Source organism: Entelurus aequoreus, linkage group LG07 (assembly GCF_033978785.1).
Source record: "Entelurus aequoreus isolate RoL-2023_Sb linkage group LG07, RoL_Eaeq_v1.1, whole genome shotgun sequence".
In the NCBI taxonomy this organism is placed as follows: Eukaryota; Metazoa; Chordata; class Actinopteri; order Syngnathiformes; family Syngnathidae; genus Entelurus; species Entelurus aequoreus.
In genome coordinates, this window is record NC_084737.1 from 26,662,217 (window position 1) to 26,684,299 (window position 22,083).

General features: G+C 39.4%; 2 protein-coding genes across 2 annotated transcripts in view; both read right to left on the reverse strand.

Moving 5' to 3' along the window:
• The window catches only part of LOC133653605 (dihydropyridine-sensitive L-type skeletal muscle calcium channel subunit alpha-1-like), a 55,476-nt gene extending 42,077 nt beyond the window's left edge, over positions 1-13,399 (reverse strand). Inside the window, exons 1-8 of the mRNA XM_062053071.1 lie at positions 13,065-13,399; positions 10,566-10,671; positions 7,931-8,070; positions 7,721-7,854; positions 4,284-4,436; positions 3,244-3,449; positions 3,051-3,154; positions 2,823-2,968 (exon numbers count right to left, since the gene is read on the reverse strand). Coding sequence (XP_061909055.1) covers positions 2,823-2,968; positions 3,051-3,154; positions 3,244-3,449; positions 4,284-4,436; positions 7,721-7,854; positions 7,931-8,070; positions 10,566-10,671; positions 13,065-13,249 — 1,174 coding nt within the window. The 5' untranslated portion in view covers positions 13,250-13,399. The remainder of the gene's footprint in view (positions 1-2,822; positions 2,969-3,050; positions 3,155-3,243; positions 3,450-4,283; positions 4,437-7,720; positions 7,855-7,930; positions 8,071-10,565; positions 10,672-13,064) is intronic.
• A 685-nt stretch (positions 13,400-14,084) lies between these two features.
• Positions 14,085-19,856, reverse strand: tmem9 (transmembrane protein 9). The gene is made up of 5 exons (XM_062053072.1): positions 19,419-19,856; positions 17,772-17,863; positions 17,594-17,702; positions 17,372-17,503; positions 14,085-15,481 (listed from the first exon to the last, which is right to left on the reverse strand). The coding sequence occupies exons 1-5, from the start codon at positions 19,509-19,511 to the stop codon at positions 15,341-15,343; spliced, it is 567 nt and encodes a 188-aa protein (XP_061909056.1). The 5' UTR covers positions 19,512-19,856; the 3' UTR covers positions 14,085-15,340.
• Positions 19,857-22,083: the final 2,227 nt, after the last annotated feature.

A 22,083-nucleotide genomic window follows, 5' to 3' on the forward strand; every position in this document is an offset into this window, starting at 1 on the left:
ACAGTATGAAGAAAAAGAAGCTCCAATTTTTTGTTGAGGATTGATGTTTCTTCTTTAGGTTTGTAAGACTGATAATATAAACATAAAATAAACATAACAAAAATATAATGTCCATCGTCTATTTTACATAAAATAATGTCTATTGTGTATTTTACACAAATAAAATAGAAGATTTAGTGTTAATATATTCACACAAAAAACACAAATGTTTACACATTCAGAAATTACACTACTTTCACACACCAAACATTGTATGTGACTTATCACTATTAGCGGTTTCGCCCTCTACTGGTCAAATTTAGCACTGCATGTATTAAACGAGGTTTGATCGTTACGCTGGGACAAAAAACAATATGGCCACAAATACAAAAGACATCACGAAGTCAACAATTTCAATACAAAACAAACTAAATATATTTATGCATAAATTATATCTACTTACAAATGTTTGATCAAGTTTCGTGATGAAGCTTACACGATGGGGATTTCTACCATTATTGCTGCTTGTCTGGATCAATGTGTTTGTCGCTTAAAATGTCCGCCAGAAAACAGTGACTCGAGCACCTGCTCAGGGTAAAACATTCATACTTTGTTGTCCAGTCGTTGTTTAAAGTCCGATGTTTGCAATTTATTTAGATTTTTTTCCCAGGGTTGAATGAGTAGTCTTCTTCTACTCCCCCCACTGCTACTTCACTGTGGCACATATGCCTCGCTGTTTCCCACTGCGGAGTGGCGGCAGTACTGCATACATGATCAACCCTAGTTTTAATGGTTTCATCAAGCCTATTTGGATGATTTTCGGCGGGCCAAATGAAAAGCTTTGGTGGGCCAGATGTGGCCCACGGGCCACCAGTTGAATAATACAGCTTTAAAATGATATCTAAACGGAGGACATGTATCCATGAAAATATGGAAAAGCTGCTAATGGTGTTTGATACCATAGAAGTCCACTCTCCAAGATAAAAAAATTACATTATTATTACATTATTTTACAAAACAACTACAGTATGTACACTGAAGACGAGTCAACATTCAGCCATTATTGTCTAAATAGCTGCCAACACAAGCAAGATAATTGTCTTGCATTTTGCATGATTCGGTTTTTAGGTGAATATTTACTTCATAAAACTTCAAACTGTAGTTTGAAGTTATATAATACATTATATTGCAATACAATATTTCTTATTTACAAGTTTGTTTTTCTTTTAAAAGCATTGTACTTGTTAAAATGGTGCTGTTTTGGGGGAGGCAAGCACCAATTAAATTGATTTCAGTTCATTTCAATCGGAGACATAGATTTGAGATACAAGTGTTTTGAGTTTAAAGGGAACTGCACTTTAAAAAATGTTTTGCCTATCGTTCACAATCATAATGAGAGACAAGAACACGCATGTCTTTTTTTTTTAGGATTTTAAAGATGATAAAAAACACTTGAAAGATGCGGCGAATAGGAGTCACCGTTGTAGCCTTCAAAGCCCTCTAGAACAACTTTAAAACCCTCCATCAACGTTCAATATACACTGTGCAAGTCTATATATAATGTAGTAACAGACACCTCCATAACAATATGTAATATGTTCAATATTTAACGTATTTAGCACCCCCCGCGACCCCAAAAGGGACAAGCCGTAGAAAATGGATGGATGGATGGATGATAATTTTTATCATTTCCGGGACTGATTTCTTCCGCGTATTGATTTATGTTTCCATGGCAACGCACTTCCGACTTCTGGCAACAATTGTTTGTTTCCTACTTCGGGAATCAAACATGCGTGTGTGTTGTAATCATGGCAGATTAGGTAACAGACAATGAAGACGACTATTTTTTGACAAATGAGGATTCACTACCTTATATTTTTGAAGCTAAATATACTGAGGATGAACTACTGCTTATTGAAGCGAGCACTAAGAAGTGGGTGAAACGTTGGAGCAGAGGGAAGCTGATAGAGTGAGGTGAAAGCAACTCAAAGCTGCAAATGCGGAATTTGATTGATTGATTTAAACTTTTATTAGTAGATTGTACAGTACAGTACATATTCCGTACAATTGACCACTAAATGGTAACACCCGAATAAGTTTTTCAACTTGTGTTAGTCAGGGTCCACGTAAATCAATTCATGGTAGTGTGTTTACCCAAAATCCACAGGAAACGTCCCCGGCCAGCTGGACCAAAGAGACAAATGTCCATTGTGTGAGTAACACTTTAATATCGACCATGATACACGCAGCACGTCATGAGTGTTATTACAACTTACATACATACATACTTTACAGATACTGGAATGTGATTGTTCATGTTTTTCAGTCAGCACAAATTGGTGTCCTATTCAAACGTGTTTGGTGTTGACGTAGAAGCTAGATTATCTCTTGCCGTAGTAAGCTTCTACGGCTAATACCGCAGCATGGCCATGTGTTACTACGCTAGAAAAAGAGTTCCGCAGTGTTCACTCTTACAATAACAATGTTGCTACAGCTTGGTTATTATACAGGTTACAGAACGTAAATTAAGTATTGTTGAATGTTTTTGAATGCATTTTAATGTGATTTAGAGGTAGAATTGATTGCTCCCATTAACTGTATTGTGAGCCACCTAAAACGAGCCAATTTTTACATGTTAGACGGCAAAAAAACCCCAAAAAACTTTTGTCTTATTGTTTCTCATAATGACTGTGAACAATAAGCAAAATTCCAAAAAAAGTGCAGATCCCCTTTAAGAACTCGGCCACAGAACCAGTTGTACCTAATGTACGTAGTTCCTTAACTAAAATGCACAGAAAGTTTCCGAAAATTTTGCACCTGGCAACCAAAGTTGTAACACTGACCTTTGCCCTCTCTATCAGCATCCAAGACCTCAGCGTGAGTGATCCATTCCATGTAGCCGTGAAGGTCCTCATCCAGTTGTTGACGCTCCCTCAACTTCTGGAACTCTCCCCGAGACCTTGCCTTCTCTCGCTCCTTGGTAAACTCTCTTGGCAGGGGAGAATAATTAAAAAAATATCGTTAATGTCGAGAAGAGCGCTATAGAATAAGTATCTTCTGAGTGACCATACCCACTCAGCACGCCCAGAACCAGATTGAGCACAAAGAAGGAGCCCACAAGAATGAGAGGAACAAAATAGACCCAAGGCCATTCATTTCCGATGGCATCATTTATCTAAAAGACAGATTATTATATACAAAAGTTATACAGCTACATCCCATTTTCTGTAACACGTTAAACAGATAAGACAAGCCATCACCAACCCAGTAGAGAACTTTAGTCCATCCCTCCATGGTAATACACTGATAGACGGTAAGCATGGCGAATCCAATGTTATCAAAGTGGGTGATGCCATTATTAGGACCTTCCCAGCCAGGTCGACACTCTGAGCCGTTAATGATGCAACGACGTCCATTACCAGCCTGAGCACACGGCGCTGGCATCTCCCCCTCTGCCGTTGAATAGATGTCTATGGACCAAAGAGAACAAGGCATCAGGGGTCCATTTTGGGACCTCTTATTTCTAATCTATCTAATCTAATCTGATTTAAAAAATGTTTGTGAGAATGGACTGCCTCTTATATTTGCCGATGATACCTCTCTTTTAAAATCACATTCTAATCTTGATTGTTTGGCAAGAGAAGTAAATAAACTGCCTAATATTGTTTTAAAACAGAGCCATTCAACTACCAGCCCGGACACCAAATTCGGCCCGGGAATGACAACATACCTGCCCCAGAGTTGAGTTCTAAATTTAGGAGAAAAACATTTTTGCGGCAAAACATGAGTGCTATATATATATATATATATATATACGTATACATATATATATATATATATATATACATATATATATGTATATATATATATACAGTGGGGCAAAAAAGTATTTAGTCAGCCACCCATTGACAATCAATGGGTGGCTGACTAAATACTTTTTTGCCCCACTGTGTATATATATATATATATATATATATATATATATATATATATATATATATATATATATATATATATATATATATATATATATATATATATATTTATATATATATATATATATATACACACACAGTGATGTACCAATAGTTCTCCTCAATTGTTTTACACATTCTTCTGATATTTATCCTTTTCACCACAAGACACAGATGTGGAACGCCTTGTACGCCTAAACATTGTATATTTATTGTTTGTGTGCGCGTGTACGTGTGTGTGTGTGTTTGTGCGTGTGTGTGTGCATTTGCGTGTGTGTACAAAAAGATAAATAAATATGGTCAATATTCGATTAATGCGTTTGTACTTACTTGTGCCTGTGTAATAGCATGTTTTATGCATCTTGCACTTAAAGAGCTCCAGTCCCATGATGGCATAGATGGTGACCAGTAAGAAGACTAGCAGGGCTATGTGCAGTAGAGGAAGCATGGCTTTGAGGATAGAATTCATCACCACCTGCAGGCCTAAATGTAAACAAAAAAAACCATATTTTTCTCCTATAGTATCAAATGTGGCAAAGTTGCTTGCAGTTGGATTAACAGTCCTAGTAAACACGTACGACAGGCTAATCACACCGCTAGTCATGCGAATATAGTTGTACACGTTGGCTCCAATGACACTAGGATGAGACAGTCAGAGATTACAAAGAGAAACATAGCCAGGACTTGTGATCTCGCCAGAAAGATGACCAGGCATCGAGTAATAGTCTCTGGCCCCCTGCCTGCGAGAGGCAATGATGAGAGATATAGCAGATTAGTCTCGCTTAACAATTGGCTGCCTAGCTTCTGTAGACAACAGGGACTAACGTTTATTGATAATTGGCCCTCTTTCTGGGACAAACCGGGCTTGCTGATGAGAGACGGCCTTCACCCTAACCAGGAAGGCGCCATCATCCTGCCTAGGAACAGATATTTCTGTTTGAGTCACACTTGACTAACTACACTAGAGCAAGCCCGGTCACAGGCAATTACAGAGTCTGCTAGTCCGGGTGAGGAGTCAATTAAACTAGTACTAGCCAGCGCCAGGCTGGATAATCCCTGCACACATAGCAATTCTCTTAGAATAATACACAACTCGCATAATGTTTTTTTAATGTTTAATGTGTCAGAGGTAGACATGCATTCTACTGAGGTGGCAAATTATGATGCGTTCAGTTTATCGCAGCACCAAGCAAACAATCTGAAAATTCCCGTCATATCAATTCCTAGATATGGTCGAAATTGTTTAAAGTGCACTACGCATAATAAATGCAACATTATTAATATTGTTACTACGGATAATTTCAACAAAAACTCCTCAAAACAGCCCACTACCTATAATATGGGCTTTTTAAACATAAGATCATTGTCTTCCAAAACGTTATTAATGAGGTCATTAGAGACAACAATCTTAACGTCATTGGTCTCAGCGAAACCTGCCTCAAACCAGACGATTTTTTTGCGCTGAATGAGGCATCTCCTCCTAACTATACGAATGCGCATATTGCCCGTCCCCTTAAAAGGGGTGGGGGGGTCGCACTAATATACAATGAAAACTTTAACCTTACCCCTAACCTAAATAATAAATATAAAACGTTTGAGGTGCTTACTATGAGGTCTGTCACACCGCTGCCTCTCTACCTGGCTGTTATCTACCGCCCCCCAGGGACCTATTCGGACTTTATCAGTGAATTCTCAGAGTTCGTTGCTGATCTAGTGACGCACGCCGACAATATAATCATAATGGGGGACTTTAATATCCATATTAATACCCCATCGGACCCTCCGTGCGTGGCGCTCCAGACTATAATTGATAGCTGTGGTCTTACACAAATCATCAATGAACCCACGCATCGCAACGGTAATACGATCGATCTAGTGCTTGTCAGGGGTGTCACTACCTCTAAAGTTATGATACTTCCGTATACTAAAGTAATGTCCGATCATTACCTTATAAAATTTGAAGTTCTGACTCATTGTCAACAAGTTAATAAAAATAATAACTGCTATAGCAGCCGCAACATTAATGCTGCCACAACGATGACTCTTGCTGGCCTACTGCCTTCTGTAATGGCACCATTCCCAAATTATGTGGGCTCTATTGATAACCTCACTAACAACTTTAACGACGCCCTGCGCAAAACCATTGATAGTATTGCGCCGCCAAAGCTAAAAAGGGCCCCTAAAAAGCGCACCCCATGGTTTACAGAAGAAACTAGAGCTCATCAATTATCATGTAGAAAGCTGGAACGCAAATGGCGCGCAACTAAACTTGAGGTTTTCCATCAAGCATGGAGTGATAGTTTAATAACTTATAAACGCATGGTTACCTTAGCTAAAGCTAAATATTACTCAAATCTCATGCGCCTCAACAAAAACGATCCTCAATTTTTGTTTAGTACAGTAGCATCGCTAACCCAACAAGGGACTCCTCCCAGTAGCTCCACCCACTCGGTAGATGACTTTATGAATTTCTTTAATAAGAACATTTAACTCATTAGAAAGGAGATTAAAGACAACGCATCCCAGCTACAACTGGGTTATATTAACACAGATATGACTGTATATACGACGGATACTGCCCTCCAAAATAGTCTGTCTCTTTTTGATGAAATAACATTAGAGGAATTATTACGGCGTGTAAGTGGGATAAAACAAACATGTTTACTTGACCCACTTCCTGGGAAACTTATCAAGGAGCTTTTTGTATTATTAGGTCCATCAGTGCTAAATATTATAAACTTATCACTTTCCTCTGGCACTTTTCCCTAGCATTCAAAAAAGCGGTTATCCATCCTCTACTCGAAAGACCTAACCTCGATCCTGACCTCATGGTAAACTACCGGCTGCTAGACTTTTGACAAGAACAAGAAAGTTTGATCATATTACGCCTACACTGGCTCACTTGCACTGGCTTCCTGTGCACTTAAGATGTGACTTTAAGGTTTTACTACTTACGTATAAAATACTACACGGTCTAGCTCCATCCTATCTTGCCGATTGTATTGTACCATATGTCCCGGCAAGAAATCTGCGTTCAAAGAACTCCGGCTTATTAGTGATTCCCAGAGCCAAAAAAAAGTCTGCGGGCTATAGAGCGTTTTCTATTCGGGCTCCAGTACTCTGGAATGCCCTCCAGGTAACAGTTAGAGATGCTACCTCAGTAGAAGCATTTAAGTCCCATCTTAAAACTCATTTGTATACCCTATCCTTTAAATAGACCCCCTTTTTAGACCAGTTGATCTGCCGTTTCTTTTCTTTTCTCCTCCGCCCCCTCTCCCTTGTGGAGGGGGGGGGGACACACAGGTCCGGTGGCCATGGATGAAGTGCTGACTGTCCAGAGTCGGGACCCGGGGTGGACCGCTCGCCTGTGCATCGGTTGGGGACATCTCTGCGCTGCTGACCCGTCTCCGCTCGGGATGGTTTCCTGCTGGCCCCACTATGGACTGGACTCTCACTATTATGTTAGATCCACTAAGGACTGGACTTTCACAATATTATGTCAGACCCACTTGACATCCATTGCTTTCGGTCTCCCCTAGGGGGTCGGGGGGGGGGGGTGGGGGGGGGGGGGTTAGCCACATATGCGGTCCTCTCCAAGGTTTCTCATAGTCATTCACATCGACGTCCCACTGGGGTGAGTTTTTCCTTGCCCTTATGTGGGCTCTGTACCGCGGATGTCGTTGTGGCTTGTGCAGCACTTTGAGACACTTGTGATTTAGGGCTATACAAATAAACATGTATTGATTGATTAAAGAACAGGCTCTTACTGGGGACTCCAGAGACAAGACGTAAGGGCCGCAGCACCCTAAAGGCTCTCAGCGCCTTCATGTCAAAACCTCCTCCTTTCTCCAGTGGAACACCTGATATCTGATTGATGGTGTCCAAGGCAAAGGTGACCAAACTACAAGAGGAAAAGCAGCCATAAGTGCTCTGCTATCAAACTGGTTTGGTTCCTCATGACGTATAGTTCATCTTACCCCATGAAGACGATGACAAAATCCAATATGTTCCAGCAGTTCCGTAAATATGCACCTTCATGGAAGACAAAGCCGTATGCCACGATCTTCAGAAAGCACTCCAAGGTAAAGATTATCAAGAATACGTACTCCAAACTCTCCTGCACAAAAACATAAATGCACAGTAAATTGGTATATTTCAAAATGTTCAATTACAAAATATAAACAGGTTTTTATCAAATTACACATTGTAGAGATTACGTTAATATGTTAGTTTAGTATTCGGTCAGACTGTAGTCTGCTACACAAACTGTTGCCTACTAAATATAAATCAAACATGAGATGGTAGCCAGTTAGTCAAATATGTTTTGTAATGCAGAGTTTTTCAACCTCTTTTGAGCTAAGGCACACTTTTTTTATTGAAAAAAATCCAGAGGCACACCACCAGCAGAAAACATTAAAAAAATTAAACTCAGCAGTTGATATTGACAGTAAAAAGTCGTTCTCGCAATTGTTGGATATGATTTCAAACCATAACCAACCATGCATCAATATAGCTCTTGTCTCAAAGTAGGTGTACTGTCATGACCTGTCACATCACGCCGTGACTTATTTTGAGTTTGTTGGTGTTTTCCTGTGTGTAATGTTTGAGTTCCTGTCTTGCGCTCCTATTTTGGTGGCTGTTTCTCTTTTTTTGGTATTTTCCTGTAGCAGTTTCATGCCTTTCTTTGAGCGATATTTCCCGCATCTACTTTGTTTTAGCAATCAAGAATGTTTCAGTTGTGGGGACATTGTTGATTGTCATGTCATTTACGGATGTACTTTGTGGACGCCGTCTCTGCTCCACATGCTGCAAATCTTTGCTGTCGTCCAGCATTCTGTTTTTGTTTACTTTGTAGCCAGTTCAGTTTTAGTTTCGTTCTGCATAGCCTTCCCTAAGCTTCAATGCCTTTTCTTAGCGGCACTCACCTTTTGTTTATTTTTGCTATACCTGCACACTGCCTCCCGCTGTCGTCTGCTTATTGGGATCATGACAAACCATCGTCGTCGTTCCCGAAATCTACAAAGCAATTAGCTACCTGCTGCCACTTACTGGTATGGAAGAGTATTACACGGTTACTCTGCCGAGCTCTAGACAGCACAGACACTCAACATTATTTGCGGATTATAATTACTGGCTTGCAAAAAATACCTTTAACCCAGCTCGGTGAAATTGCAGAATCTCCCACGACACACCATACTGTATTTCACGGCACAGTGATTGAAAAACACTGTTGTAATGTAATCTGTGATATTTGCCCTTAAATACATTCTAGTACATCAGTTGAGGAATATGGGGAGAATTTTTTGTGGCTGGCTGAAATAAAATGTATATTCTTTTATAACATATTCTGGTTGATACTCCTACTATTACTACATATATATATATATAAAAAAAATAAAATAATAAATATATATATATATATATATATATATATACTGTATATGTACAGTACACACACACACATATATATATATATATATATATATATATATATATATATATATATATATATATATATATATATATATATATATATATATATATATATATGTATGCATACACACACACATATATAATGTGAATGCTTACTTTCACTGGAGCAACTGAAATCTTCAGACGCAATCCTTGCAGAAAATATATAATAATAATAGGATAAGATCAATAATACTGTGTTTCTATTCCTACTTTATATTTCTCCTGAGTAAATTTGGTGTTTGAGTGTGCAGATTAAAAGCAACCACAGGGTGAATAGAGCAATCTCCTGTTACATCGCTCACCTCGGAGTAATGAGCCTTTGGAGGGAGGCAGACGTGTAACAAGATGACTTTTGCCAACTAGGTCAATCCGTTCTAAAACCAAGACTAATATCACATCATCCATGTATATTGTGATACCCATTTGGAAAAGTGGAAAAGCGACCAGTGCCATGTGTTGACATTTGTGCTTAGCCGCCAACTGGCATCCATGGGACCTAACAGTCTGTTGTGCTGAGCCTCATCAATAGCAGAACACTATCGTCAACATTCGATATTTGCAGCATGCACACATGAGCAGGAACTAACTGCAGTGTACACACACACACACACACACACACACACACACACACACACACACACACACACACACACACACACACACACACACACACACACACACACACACACACACACACACACACACACACACACACACACACACACACACACACACACACAGTGTGAGGTGGAAATAGAATCCGTTGGACACAAACAAGAAACATCCTCGGAGGCAAACAATGTGCTGGAGCTTATTGAACAGGCGTGGAATATAAACAATAATGGATGAGATATGTTGTTACTATTTGTTGTTTTGAAAAACAATAAGATTAAAAGCTGTAGTAATAATTGATTTAAAGGCCTGGGTTGTACTTGGCTTACAATAACTAGGTCAGTTAAGAGTAGCAGTAAAATACACAGAACATGCTTTCGAAACTAATCCCGAGTGCATTGGATGTCTTTCAGTACGAGAAGCCAGAGAAGCCTGAATAAAATACTTCCCAACTGCACTCATCCTTCAATTCAGGACATGATTCACTCACAGTCGATTCCCGAATGACGCATCACTCTTACTTACCAAGTTTAGATTGGTGTTATTACTGTCCTCTTCAGGCATGGGTAGGAACACTGCCAGGGCTACACAATTTGCAAAGATGGTCAATAAAATGATGATCTCAAAGGTTCTGGATGAGGAAGCTCAGGATTATTGCACAGAGATGACAGGAATTGTACATTTTCCCAAAGGAAATAACAACAATTATTATTTGCTAGCTGCGTCCCACTATGTCACTTGATGACATGTCTGTGTTAGACATGTTACAGTAATGTTAAATAGCGCCCTTGAACACCACATGTGTTTGTGTTGATTTCAGCTTAATGAGTGGTGGATAAATAACTAAAAAATTCCCGCGGAAATTTTGATGGGCCTGCTATCTGTGCCCTAGACCTCTGGCCGGGGGTCGCCGGAAACCGCCGTACTTACTTCGATGGCCATCCAGCCAAAACCAAACATTAGACGTTAAAACTTTTTAGCCAGGGTTAAAGTAGACAAGTGTGTGAACAAAATTAGACGTTAAGCACCGAGCAATGTGAAAGAATGGCTGAGCTACAAGAAGATGTAATCTCGCAGGTGTGCTGGAAATATTCGCCATTATAAAAGTGCGTTCCCATTCAATTGGCCCATGTTTTTGTTTATTCGTGAATAGCGTCGCCATGGTAACTTGAAATGTTCCCAATTTAAAATACGGCCATCGGCACGAACGAGACCTTTCCAACGGTACAACATTTGTGGGGGTTCGTTGGCCGGTTCGTCTCGTATTGAACATTAGTTTGATCGTGAATAGCGTTGCCATGGTAACACGAAATGTTCCCAATTTAGATTTCCGCCCGAGACCTTTCTGACGGTATACTATATGTGGGGGTACGTAGGCCGTTTCGTCTCATAGTGGCGGTAAGAGAAATGTCTTGGAACTATAATAAGATGAAGAATAAAGTTTGAAGTATGAGCAACAATAATATGGGCTGCTTGCATTGCAGCAGGCCCATAATTACAGATCCCCAAACCCCTCCTCAGAAGCTTTAGTTTGAAGTGTGACTTGTTTCATATAGATTTTCTAGCCTATTACTAGTAAGCAATTTGCTTATGGTCAATTACCTCCAAAAATTCAGCTTGGCCTTGCTATGAAGTTTGACTGAGACTTTAAAAAGGAAACTGCACTTTTTTGGAATGTTGCCATCATTCTAAATAGTTCTAAATACACACTAATAAATACTGGGTTATTTTGATAACCCAATTTATGAGTTGCTAGTGTTGGGTTACATTTTGGAGTTATTTTTATGAATAGCAATCCATTTTGGGGGAAATAAGGGTAATTTCCGAGTTTTCAAAATTATGAACCATTTTTGGGTTGTTTTTTAAACGAGTAATGCAGTTTTGGGTATAAGGCTTATTTTTAATTAAAAAGTTACTTTTTTCTTGAAGGGAATTTTATTATGGATTAATCTCATGAACACTACTACACTACTGTATTTTAATGTTGGTCCTTATGTTGGTACTTGGAGAGCCATGTTTTTTTCTGAGGTGTTACTTGGTGGAAAAAGTTTGGGAAGCACCGCTATAAAGTGTTCCGTGCTTGTACGTCCAGCCGGAACATCATCTCTTTAAACAGCACGTCAATGTGCTGCATCACATGTAATATTCTCGGCCATGCTTCCTCGATCCCGCCCATAGGGGTGGTCCAGTCAGAGAATTCCCCTGCCAGGTCAGCATCATGTCTTTCTGTGATGCAGCGGGACAGCTGCAACCACCAGGAATATGACCAAAGCAGCTAAACACACATGTGCTCAAATGAGCTTAGTTAGACTTTTGTTTTGTTGAATTATTGTTTGTATCCACTACCACTCTTTGAAGCAAATACTAGTTGAAAGATATGTAATGTCGCTCATACACATGACACTAGAGAGTGAGAGAATAATGTGATTATACAACTGCAATAAAAACGGCCCATGACTTGGTTCCGCACGAATGTCACTAAACAGGCAGAGGAGAGATTTACAATGTTCACCACCACAAGGGTGATTATTGTGTACAGTCTATGTATTTAAACACTAAATCTGTTGGCTCAAAGTAATAGAAGTCAGTTTGCTTTGGATGGAAAACAAGTATAAGACAGGAATGGGCATGTGGTTAAAATAAAAGCAGGAAAATCCCCGCAGGGTTCTTAAGATCATTCAGCAGCCGGTTGTCGCTCCCCCCGCCTCAGTGGATGCTTTTAGACACTATTTCCACATTAAACACAAATCAAAAAAGGCATTCCATTCATTGTTGTCCCATGCCAAGTAAATCTAGAGGGGTGACAATCTGACTTTGACACAAGCTGCCAGACAAATAACAAAAGTCTTTGCACTTCAGAGCCCAACTTAACACAGATTTGGTGAGATGTGGCCAGCACATTCACATCGTTTCTGCATAAAGCTCATCTTGATCACACCTTTACGTTGCAGAATAGCTTCAGCACCGTACCCATTGTCTAGCTATGTAGCTAAATAAATATAATAATGACATTAGAAAGGATACTTCCACTCCACAATATTGATGCAGGCTTTACGGAAGGGGTTTCTTAGAGTAAGACAGAAGAGGGACCGGGCAGGTCTTGGGTTGCCCCCTGTGGCCTGCAGTTTCTTCAGCTTCTCCCGCTGCTTCCTCTTCAGTTCCTCTTCATTCATGATGACCGGCTTGGTCGCCTCGTAGTTGGCCGCCATCCTCAATCCTCAAACAGCTTTTAATCCTGGAGAACAGTGTCCTTGGACTGTAAAATTCCAACCTGGGTCTGAGTGATACTCCTCAATGTGAAGGCCTCCAGGTTACCTGCTACTTCTTAAAATGCGCTCCTCCGTATCCCTCCAGCAGAGCCTCGGGCCTCTCCTCCTGCCTGAGGACCTCGGACAGGAAAACCTATGCAGGCCAAGTGACTAGAAATGCAGATGGCCCTGCTCTAGTTTAATTTTAGATTGTGAACCAATGGCAAGCCATGCTTGGGGTTGGTAGAAAAGGTTTGGGGGGTTGAATGTGGAAGAAGGGCGGAGATGAAATCAAGGGGGTGTTGGGGCAGGGCATGCAGGAGAGGGTAAGACTATCCTGGACGGGCAGACTTCACTTCCAACCTGCCCGGGCCCTCAAAACAGATCCTGGCTTTCAGACTCAAAGCATTTTCTCTGTACCGTCAAAAAGATGTCTTGGCGCAGAATCCCAAACCTTCTTCCTTTCTTTCTAAAAAGTTTTCAGGTAGACTGTTTCGGACTGTCCAAATTAGTTGTACCTTCATGTAATACAAGTGCACAGAAATCTCTTACTTTGACCCCCAAAAAATATAAAACCATGATACAAAGATCAGGCAATGGTATTAGAGTTGCTAAATTTACGAGTGAAACATAATAAAAGTAGAAGCTTGAGTCAACATAAAAGCATTTTAAAGAAGCAGCATTTATGTTACATGATTGCAATTATTGGATAATAGAGCAGCATGTCGTGTCATGTACTTTGTCGCCCTCTAGTGCTTATAGTAACATTAAATTGGAAAAAAGTAGAGACCAACAATTTGCAGTTACACATTTTTTGTCTTATTTTGCATCAAGATAAATGTACAGACATGCACAGTTCCAGTGAAATAATAAAAAAAACATAACACAACAACAATAACAAAAAAATCCATAAATACTATTGTAGATGTCTTTGTTTTGATTAATTATATTTTCAATGTCTTTTATAGCCTTGAACATTGCTCAGAAATGTTGCACTTCACAAATATTTTGGGAAGAGATTCACTAAAGTGCTGAACTATAAATTTCCAAGGGAATGTTGCACTCAAGTGAAGACCATCAGGTTTGTTTAAATACAAGACAGTGAATTTATATGCAGTTTTACTAAAGTTCAACAGTCCAAATTCATCTAAGTACCAAAAGAAAAAAAAGAGAAAAGAAATAAACAAACACTCATTAAGACTATCTTAACATCTCCTTACATTTCTTTGAAATAATAAATATACATTGAGTGGACTACGGAAACAGTATATCATGAATAAACTATTGGAGTTTGGCAACAGCAAACATTTACAAATACAAAGTTTATCCGTACAGAGGCAAATTCTTACCACAAAATAATTTAACACATTCTCAAATAGCTAAAAACAAAAGTGCTGCAAGGAGGTTGAAACTTTAAGTATTCAATAACATTCAACAACATCATTCCATGTCTGTTGCACTGCAAACTGCTAAAATGATAATTACATTTAGCATTGGAGTGTGCACAATCCCACGCAGCTGATATTTTAAGACAAGGGCGTCAAACTCATTTTCATCGAGTGCCACAGTGTAGTTATAAAGGCCCTCAGACGGCCACTTCCTGATATTATTACACAATTGCCCCTTCAGGGTTTAAATGACCAAAAAACGTTTGAAATAGCTTATTACATCTAGTTAAGAACTGTATTTGCATGTGTTTTTTCTTTCAAAAAGAAAGATGAATTACGTTTGACGCAAATTATTTCCAGGCTTTCGTGGGCCACATCGGCCTTGAGTTTGACACCTATGTATTAAAAGTGTTTCAATCCAAAAATTGTGTGCCCCAGTAGGGAAATGACCAATATACTATTTATACACCTGAGCCATCAAAAAAGCAGACGAGAAAAGCATAATCATCATCGCACTACTACTACTAAATACTGCAATGCACTGCGTTGTAATTCTAGGTGTGTAAAGCAATAAGGAAAGTGCAGCTAGAGACCAAAGTTGTTGCGCTAATGAAGTCGAGAAGATGCAGTACTGTATATCCTCCAGCCCTGTTTCAGCAACAGTTTAACTCAACATCTTATGGCGGTCAAAAACGGTCTTACGCTGTTCCTGGACCTGCTTCTTCCAACGCTGCTGTGCCCCCTCAACCCGCTCCAGCACAGTGTTTCCTCTGGCCTGGCTGTTGTCCACCCGTGGACGCATCTCCTGCATCAGAGAACAAGAGGTCATATTTAGAAGTGGTCAATGGAATTAGAAGAAACACACATATTGGGATGGGAACTTCGTTCAGTACTTTTATAGGTACCAACCGAATTCCATCAGTGCTACCGGGTATCAATTCACGTAAAAGCAAACGGTGCCATATTTCAATAGCATTGTTGCACGTGACGTCACTTTCGGATGAAGACTTAGCCGTCTCAAACACTTAGCAAGCAAACAAGCAGTACTCATAGCAGACTCAGACTTCTTCTATACAATTTTGCAATTTTCCTTGCCAACAAAGCAAGTATGTCTGATAGAAATTACTCATATGTACAGTAAGGTCTCGAGCATACAGTAATGCCCCCAATTTTTTAAAATGTGCTAGCCTGATACTAATTTACATTGGATTTGCCATATAAATGCTCCTGATTCGCATTGGCGATTTTACATGGCAATTTCAGCACCTTCAAATTTAGTAATGAAAACTATTTGCATGTCCAAATCAAACAGCAATTGTGTAATAAGTACAATGATTACAGTATAAAGACCTTTTAGGGTGCAACAAAAGACTACATTCATCTTAATTGCAAAGACTACTTCCTGACTAAGCAACACACTGTAACCTATACACTAGTGCAATCTAACGTCTTGGAATTGCAACTGCATTTAAAGTCTACTATATAATAGTTGCAATTTAGATCCAGAAGTGTAAAAAAAACAAGATATAATAACTGGACAGCACAGTTATCATTATCAGCTCATTGTTTAATGTTATATAAAAAATGAAATGTTATTGTTAAAGAAATTAACAGTTGTTCACACGAGGGCTGCAACGATGTGAACATTTCACATCACACTTACCTTGACCAAAATTATCACGGCTATCATTGATATTGCAGTATTGTTAAATGTGCTCAAAAAGTACTTGTACACCAGTGAAATATTTTGAGCAAGTTATTTACAAAAAAAACATACAATAAATAGAAATAAATGGAAATGGAAAACCATTATTTTTAATGTTTTGTGTTTTTTATGCTTCACTGATCGTGTTTCATCCTAGTATTTTGTGTTTTAATGGCTAAGCTATTATTGTTTTAAAATGGGTTTGTACAGTGGAACTTCAAAGATAAATTTGAATGAAAAGTGTGTAACAAAACCTATTATTTTTATTTATAATTTAATTAATTTAATACTCTTTTAGCGATCCATGAACGCTCCATAAAGACACTTTCGGCTCGTAATACTCCATCATCGCTTTGAGAGCACAGATTGTAGGTGTAATGCACAGAATTGTATATCTTAGTTGCTTGGACAGCAATGTGTTTGTATACGTTTAGATTTGGGTATCCATCCATCCATTTTCTACCGCTTGTCCCTTTCGGGGTTGCGGGGGGTGCTGGAGCCTATTTCAGCTGCATTCAGGCGGAAGGCGGGGTAAACCCTGGACAAGTCGCCACCTCATCACAGGGCCAACACAGATAGACAGACAACATTCACACTCACATTCAAACATTAGGGCCAATTTAGTGTTGCCTATCAACCTGTCACTAGGTGCATGTTTTTGGAGTACCCGGAGGAAACCCACGCAGTCACGAGGAGAACATGCAAACTCCCATATGTGGTTTCTTAATGGGGAAGGAGGTTATTGTCTCTTGTTTTCATGTTAGCAGTTTCTCAAAGTGCAGTTATCAAACACGGTTTTTCGATAATTTTAATTTAAAACGGTGGTAATACTAACCCTCGGGAGTTTTACCACGGTTGCCATTATTACCATTTATCGTCTCATCCCTAACTAACACAAACAAAAGTACCGAAAACTGGCATTGTTGAGTACCAGTACTGAATCGACTCAAATGCGAAAGATGCCAGTGCCTACACACATATATTACATACCTCAGAGTCCTCCTCGTTGTGCAGGGGCTGGGTGTAGACGTCACGCTTGCGGATAAGAGGCTCAACCAGAAGCAGAAAGAGCATGTAGAGCAACAGTGCGCCCACAACAGACAGGTAGATGATGATCGTCACCTGCAACCCATACAGGGTAAAAATCCATTTTACCTTCAAGGCGGAAAATTTAACATTCATGTAATTTGAGGGCCAGTCGAGAAGTGCTACCTTAATGGTGTTACTGCTTCGCTCCTCGTACTTGCACTCACACAGCAAGCAGTAAGCTTCCACATCATGGCCAGGTACGGGCATGGGGTCCACCACATGGAGGCAGTTGCTAGGAAAAATTACAGAATTTATGGATAATGAAAGTTGAAAAAAACAAAAACAAACATATTGTTCTTACCAATCCTTCTGGGAGACATTTCTGTTGTATATGTGGCCAGTGAAGTTTCTGTAAGGCGGGCAGATGCACTTGCAGCGGACGTCTTCAAAGTTCTGTCATTGTATTATGACACCACCACACAACAACAATTATTTGCTATGCAGCTTTGCTTTAGTCGCTACAGCAATACACACACAGAGTATTTAACTTTGTATACCAAATAGAATTTAAAATACAAGAACGTTATTCTTCTTCTTCTTTTCGTGTCTTTGAAGCATGTGGTTATATGACAGTTTCCCATTTATTTACACAGTCTTTTGCATTGTCGTTGAACTCTGCGAGATCTTTTTAAAAAAAAAGTTAAAGTAGACTTAGACGTACACTTAGAAAATCTTTAATGTCCCTGAGGGGCAATTTGGTTTGCAGCAGTAGTCATTAAAAACAAGGTTCAACAGTAAAAACGAGGTACAACAGTAAAAAACAAGGTACAACAGTAAAAACGAAGTACAACAGTAAAAACAAGGTACAACAGTAAAAACAAGGTACACATACATAAAATACAAACAACATACAAATCATCATGAAGGCATGAAGTACCACTGATCGTCACACACACACTAGTTGTGGTTAAATTACTCTCTGCATTTGACCCATCCCCTTGTTCTGACCCCTGGGAGGTAAGGGGAGCAGTGAGCAACAGTGGTGGCCACGCTCAGGAATCATTTAGGTAAATTTAACCCCCAATTCCAACCCTTGATGCTGAGTGCCAAGCATGGATGTAATGGGTCCCATTTTTATAGTCTTTGGTATGACTCGGCCGGGGTTTGAACTCACGACCTACCAATCTCAGGGCGGACACTCTAACCACAAGGCCACTGGTTGGGTAGCAGAGGACAGACCAGGCAGTGCTGCATCGTACGGTCCTCTTCTCCGCATTCACAGGTGGTTTGGCCGATTTTGTAGCCCCATCTGACAATAGCAGCTTTTGATCGCCCCGTTCCTGTTCTCAGGCGGTTTAGTGTCTTCCACTGAAACCATGGTGTTTCCGACCCGGGGGGCAGGTCTTCAAAAGGGGGGTCTTTCTCTAGTCTTTGTGTCCATAACTGGAGTGTGGTTTCTTCCCTGAGATGTTGTTAGGGGCTGTACATTGCTGAGGAAGCTTCTCCTTGACTTCAGACGTCGGGCTGAGGGTTCACGTCCATGGAGGAGGTGGCGTTCATCGGTTGGTAGAGCGGCCGGGCCAGCAATTAGAGGGTTCCAGGTTCGATCCCAGCTTCCGCCATCCTAATCACCGCCGTTGTGTCCTTGGGCAAGACACTTTACCCACCTGCTCCCAGTGCCACCCACACTGGTTTAAATGTAACTTAGATATTGGGTTTCACTATGTAAAGCCCTTTGAGTCACTAGAGAAAAGTGCTATATAAACTACTCGGCTGGCGACTTCCCGTCTCACGTCTGCAGGGGCAATGCCAGCGAGATGTAGGTTGTTCAGGTTGGTAGGCAGTGATCAACCATGATGACCATGACCCCTAAGAACATTATTGTAGGTACAGTATAACGTTAATGGAGAAAACAGAGTTCCGTGTAAAAGTAATTGGTTTAAATACATTTATGGGTAATTCTAGTCATTTCTATTTCCGTGATGGGACCTCAAAGTGTCTCCCTTACCTTTGCCTGCGCCACAACAGCAGCATCCAACAAAAACACGATCACCGTGGAAGCAATAAGATAAATCCACGATGTGTCTCTGAAAAACAACATTTTCTTTCCGAGTAGGAGAATGAGTTGCAAAATGAAGTTAGCGGAGTCACCACAAAGGCTATTTTACCAGCTAGGCTAGCATGAAGCTCGCAAGCTACTGTATGCGGAAGGGTCAAGTAGCTAACATCAATGGACCGTCAAGATAAAACACTGTTACCTAGAATATCTCGCTAGTAAAATGTTTTTAAACATACAGCAAAAGTGTTTAATCTAGTTTTTACAGTAATTCCTCATACTGTACAAAATGTAGCTGTGCACTGACTTGACAGCCGCGGAATTATTTTTTTCTCTCTATTTCCGGTTTGTCGTCACACATGACGACACTGCCACCTAGTGGGTAAAATAAATGAACAGACAAATGGCATTATTAATATTATTATTATTATTTTACCTTTTAGAAAGCCTCTTTATTTGTAATATCACAACATGGTTCAGTTCAGGTCAGTTTCAGTTTATATCGAACATGCATACGATACAATGTAATTCATCACATATTTCCAGTTGTTTCATTACAGCACGTCCGAAAAGGAGTAGGAAGAAGTTTAGCTTATTTAATCCTACCCCTTTTCATACTGTAACTGTGACTTTAGTGACTTTAATGCACATAGCACAATGTGGGGTGAAAGGGATGACTGGAATGGGGAAACATTGGAAGCATTTTTGGAGGAAAAAGAACTGGTGTGTGTGAATGATGGGTCGGGAACAAGATTAGATGTAGTTACGGGTAAAGAAACAGCAATAGATTTAACACTGGTGTCACAAGGGTTAGCAGGAAAGGTAGAGTGGGAAGTAAATAAAGACAGCACTGTAGGAAGTGATCACTACCCAATCTTCATTCACATAAACATAAACCAAAGGACAGAAAGCACTAAAAAAGAAGGAAGATGGAAGTATAATCACGGTGATTGGGGACAATTTAGGGAAAGTACCGACATGACATTAAAGGAAGTGGATATAAATCAAGATATTGAACAACTAAATACAGATATTACAAAGTGCATAATAGAAGCAGCCAAAAAAAAGCATACCAAGGAGTAGTATAGGGAAAAGAAGGAAGATAGTGCTGTGGTGGACACAAGCATGCACAGACGCAATAAAAGAACGGAATAGAGCATTTAGAATATTGAGAAGAACACATAATTTCCAAGATATGATCCAATATAAAAGGCACCAAGCTAAAGTAAGGTACATTATTAAAAAGACAAAAAAACACTATTGGAGAACGTTTTGTGAATCATTAAATAGAACTACTCCTTTAGGCCAAGTGTGGGGAATGATCAAGAAAATGTCAGGGATCAGAAGTGAACATAAAAATCATGTGATGAAAGATGGGACACGGTGTGTGGTAGAAAATAAAGAAAAAGCAGAACTTTTAGCAAAGACATTTGTTAAAGTGCACAGTAATGATAATTTGAGAAATGTAGAAAAACAAAAGAGAGAAGAAACAATTAGTTTAAATATTGGGGAAATGGTGGAAGACAATGATAATAGTTTAACCAACACTATAGATATGAAATTTTCTTTGAATGAAATGGTTCGAATATTGAAAAAGGTTAAAAATACAACACCAGGAAAAGACCAGGTGAGTTATCAGATGATCAAAAACTTAAGCAGCATTGGCAAAGAAGTGGTCTTGAAATTATATAATAGGATATATGAAGAAGGGAAATAACCAGCAGAGTGGAAAGAAACTGTAATAATTCCGATATGCAAACCAGGGAAAGACCCGGAAGAGGCAGGTAATTATAGGCCGATAGCATTGACCTCAAATTTGGGTAAAGTAATGGAAAAAATGATTAATGAAAGACTAGTGTATTATTTAGAGTCAAAAGAAATAATAAAAAACTACCAAAGTGGATTTCGCAAAGCAAGAAACACAAACGACCCAGCAGTGCAGCTGGAAGAGGAAATTAGAAAGGGACAAATAAATAAAGAAAGTATAATTGCAGTATTTTTTGATATAGAGAAAGCTTATGATATGTTGTGGAAACAGGGGTTGCTGATAAAACTAAATATAATTGGGATTAGAGGGAAAATGTATAGATGGATAAAAGACTTCTTAACAAGTAGAAAAATATTAGTAAAAATAGAGAATGAATACAGCAGAGTATATGAGGTGGAAAATGGGACCCCGCAAGGGAGTATAATAAGTCCAGTATTATTTTCAATAATGATAAATGAAGTTTTTAGTGAAGTGGAAGGATTAGTGGATGTGGCACTGTTTGCTGACGATGGAGTGATGTGGAAGAGAGGTAGAAATACTAATCATATAGAAAAGAAGATTCAAAAAGCGGTAAATAAAGTTCAAGAATGGGGAACGGCGTGGGGTTTAAGATTCTCTGTTGGAAAGACAAAAGTCATACATTTTACAAAGAGGAAAGTACAAAACAAGATCCAAATTAAACTCTATGGAGAAAATATAGAAGAGGTACAAGTATTTAAATATTTGGGTATATGGTTTGATAAAAATATTAACTGGTCAACGCACATCAGCAAAATAGTGGAGAAAAGTAAAAAGGTGTTAAATGTAATGAGGGCTTTGAGGGGTAAAGACTGGGGGGCTGATAGGCAG

Excerpts from the sequence above, each read along its gene's own strand:
- tmem9 (XM_062053072.1), bottom strand. The coding sequence starts at position 19,511 with ATGTTGTTTTTCAGAGACACATCGTGGATTTATCTTATTGCTTCCACG. Across the intron at positions 17,703-17,771 it reads AATGTCTCCCAGAAGGATTG|CAACTGCCTCCATGTGGTGG; the intron begins GTAAGAACAATA and ends AATTTTTCCTAG. Across the intron at positions 17,504-17,593 it reads GAAGCAGTAACACCATTAAG|GTGACGATCATCATCTACCT; the intron begins GTAGCACTTCTC and ends TATGGGTTGCAG.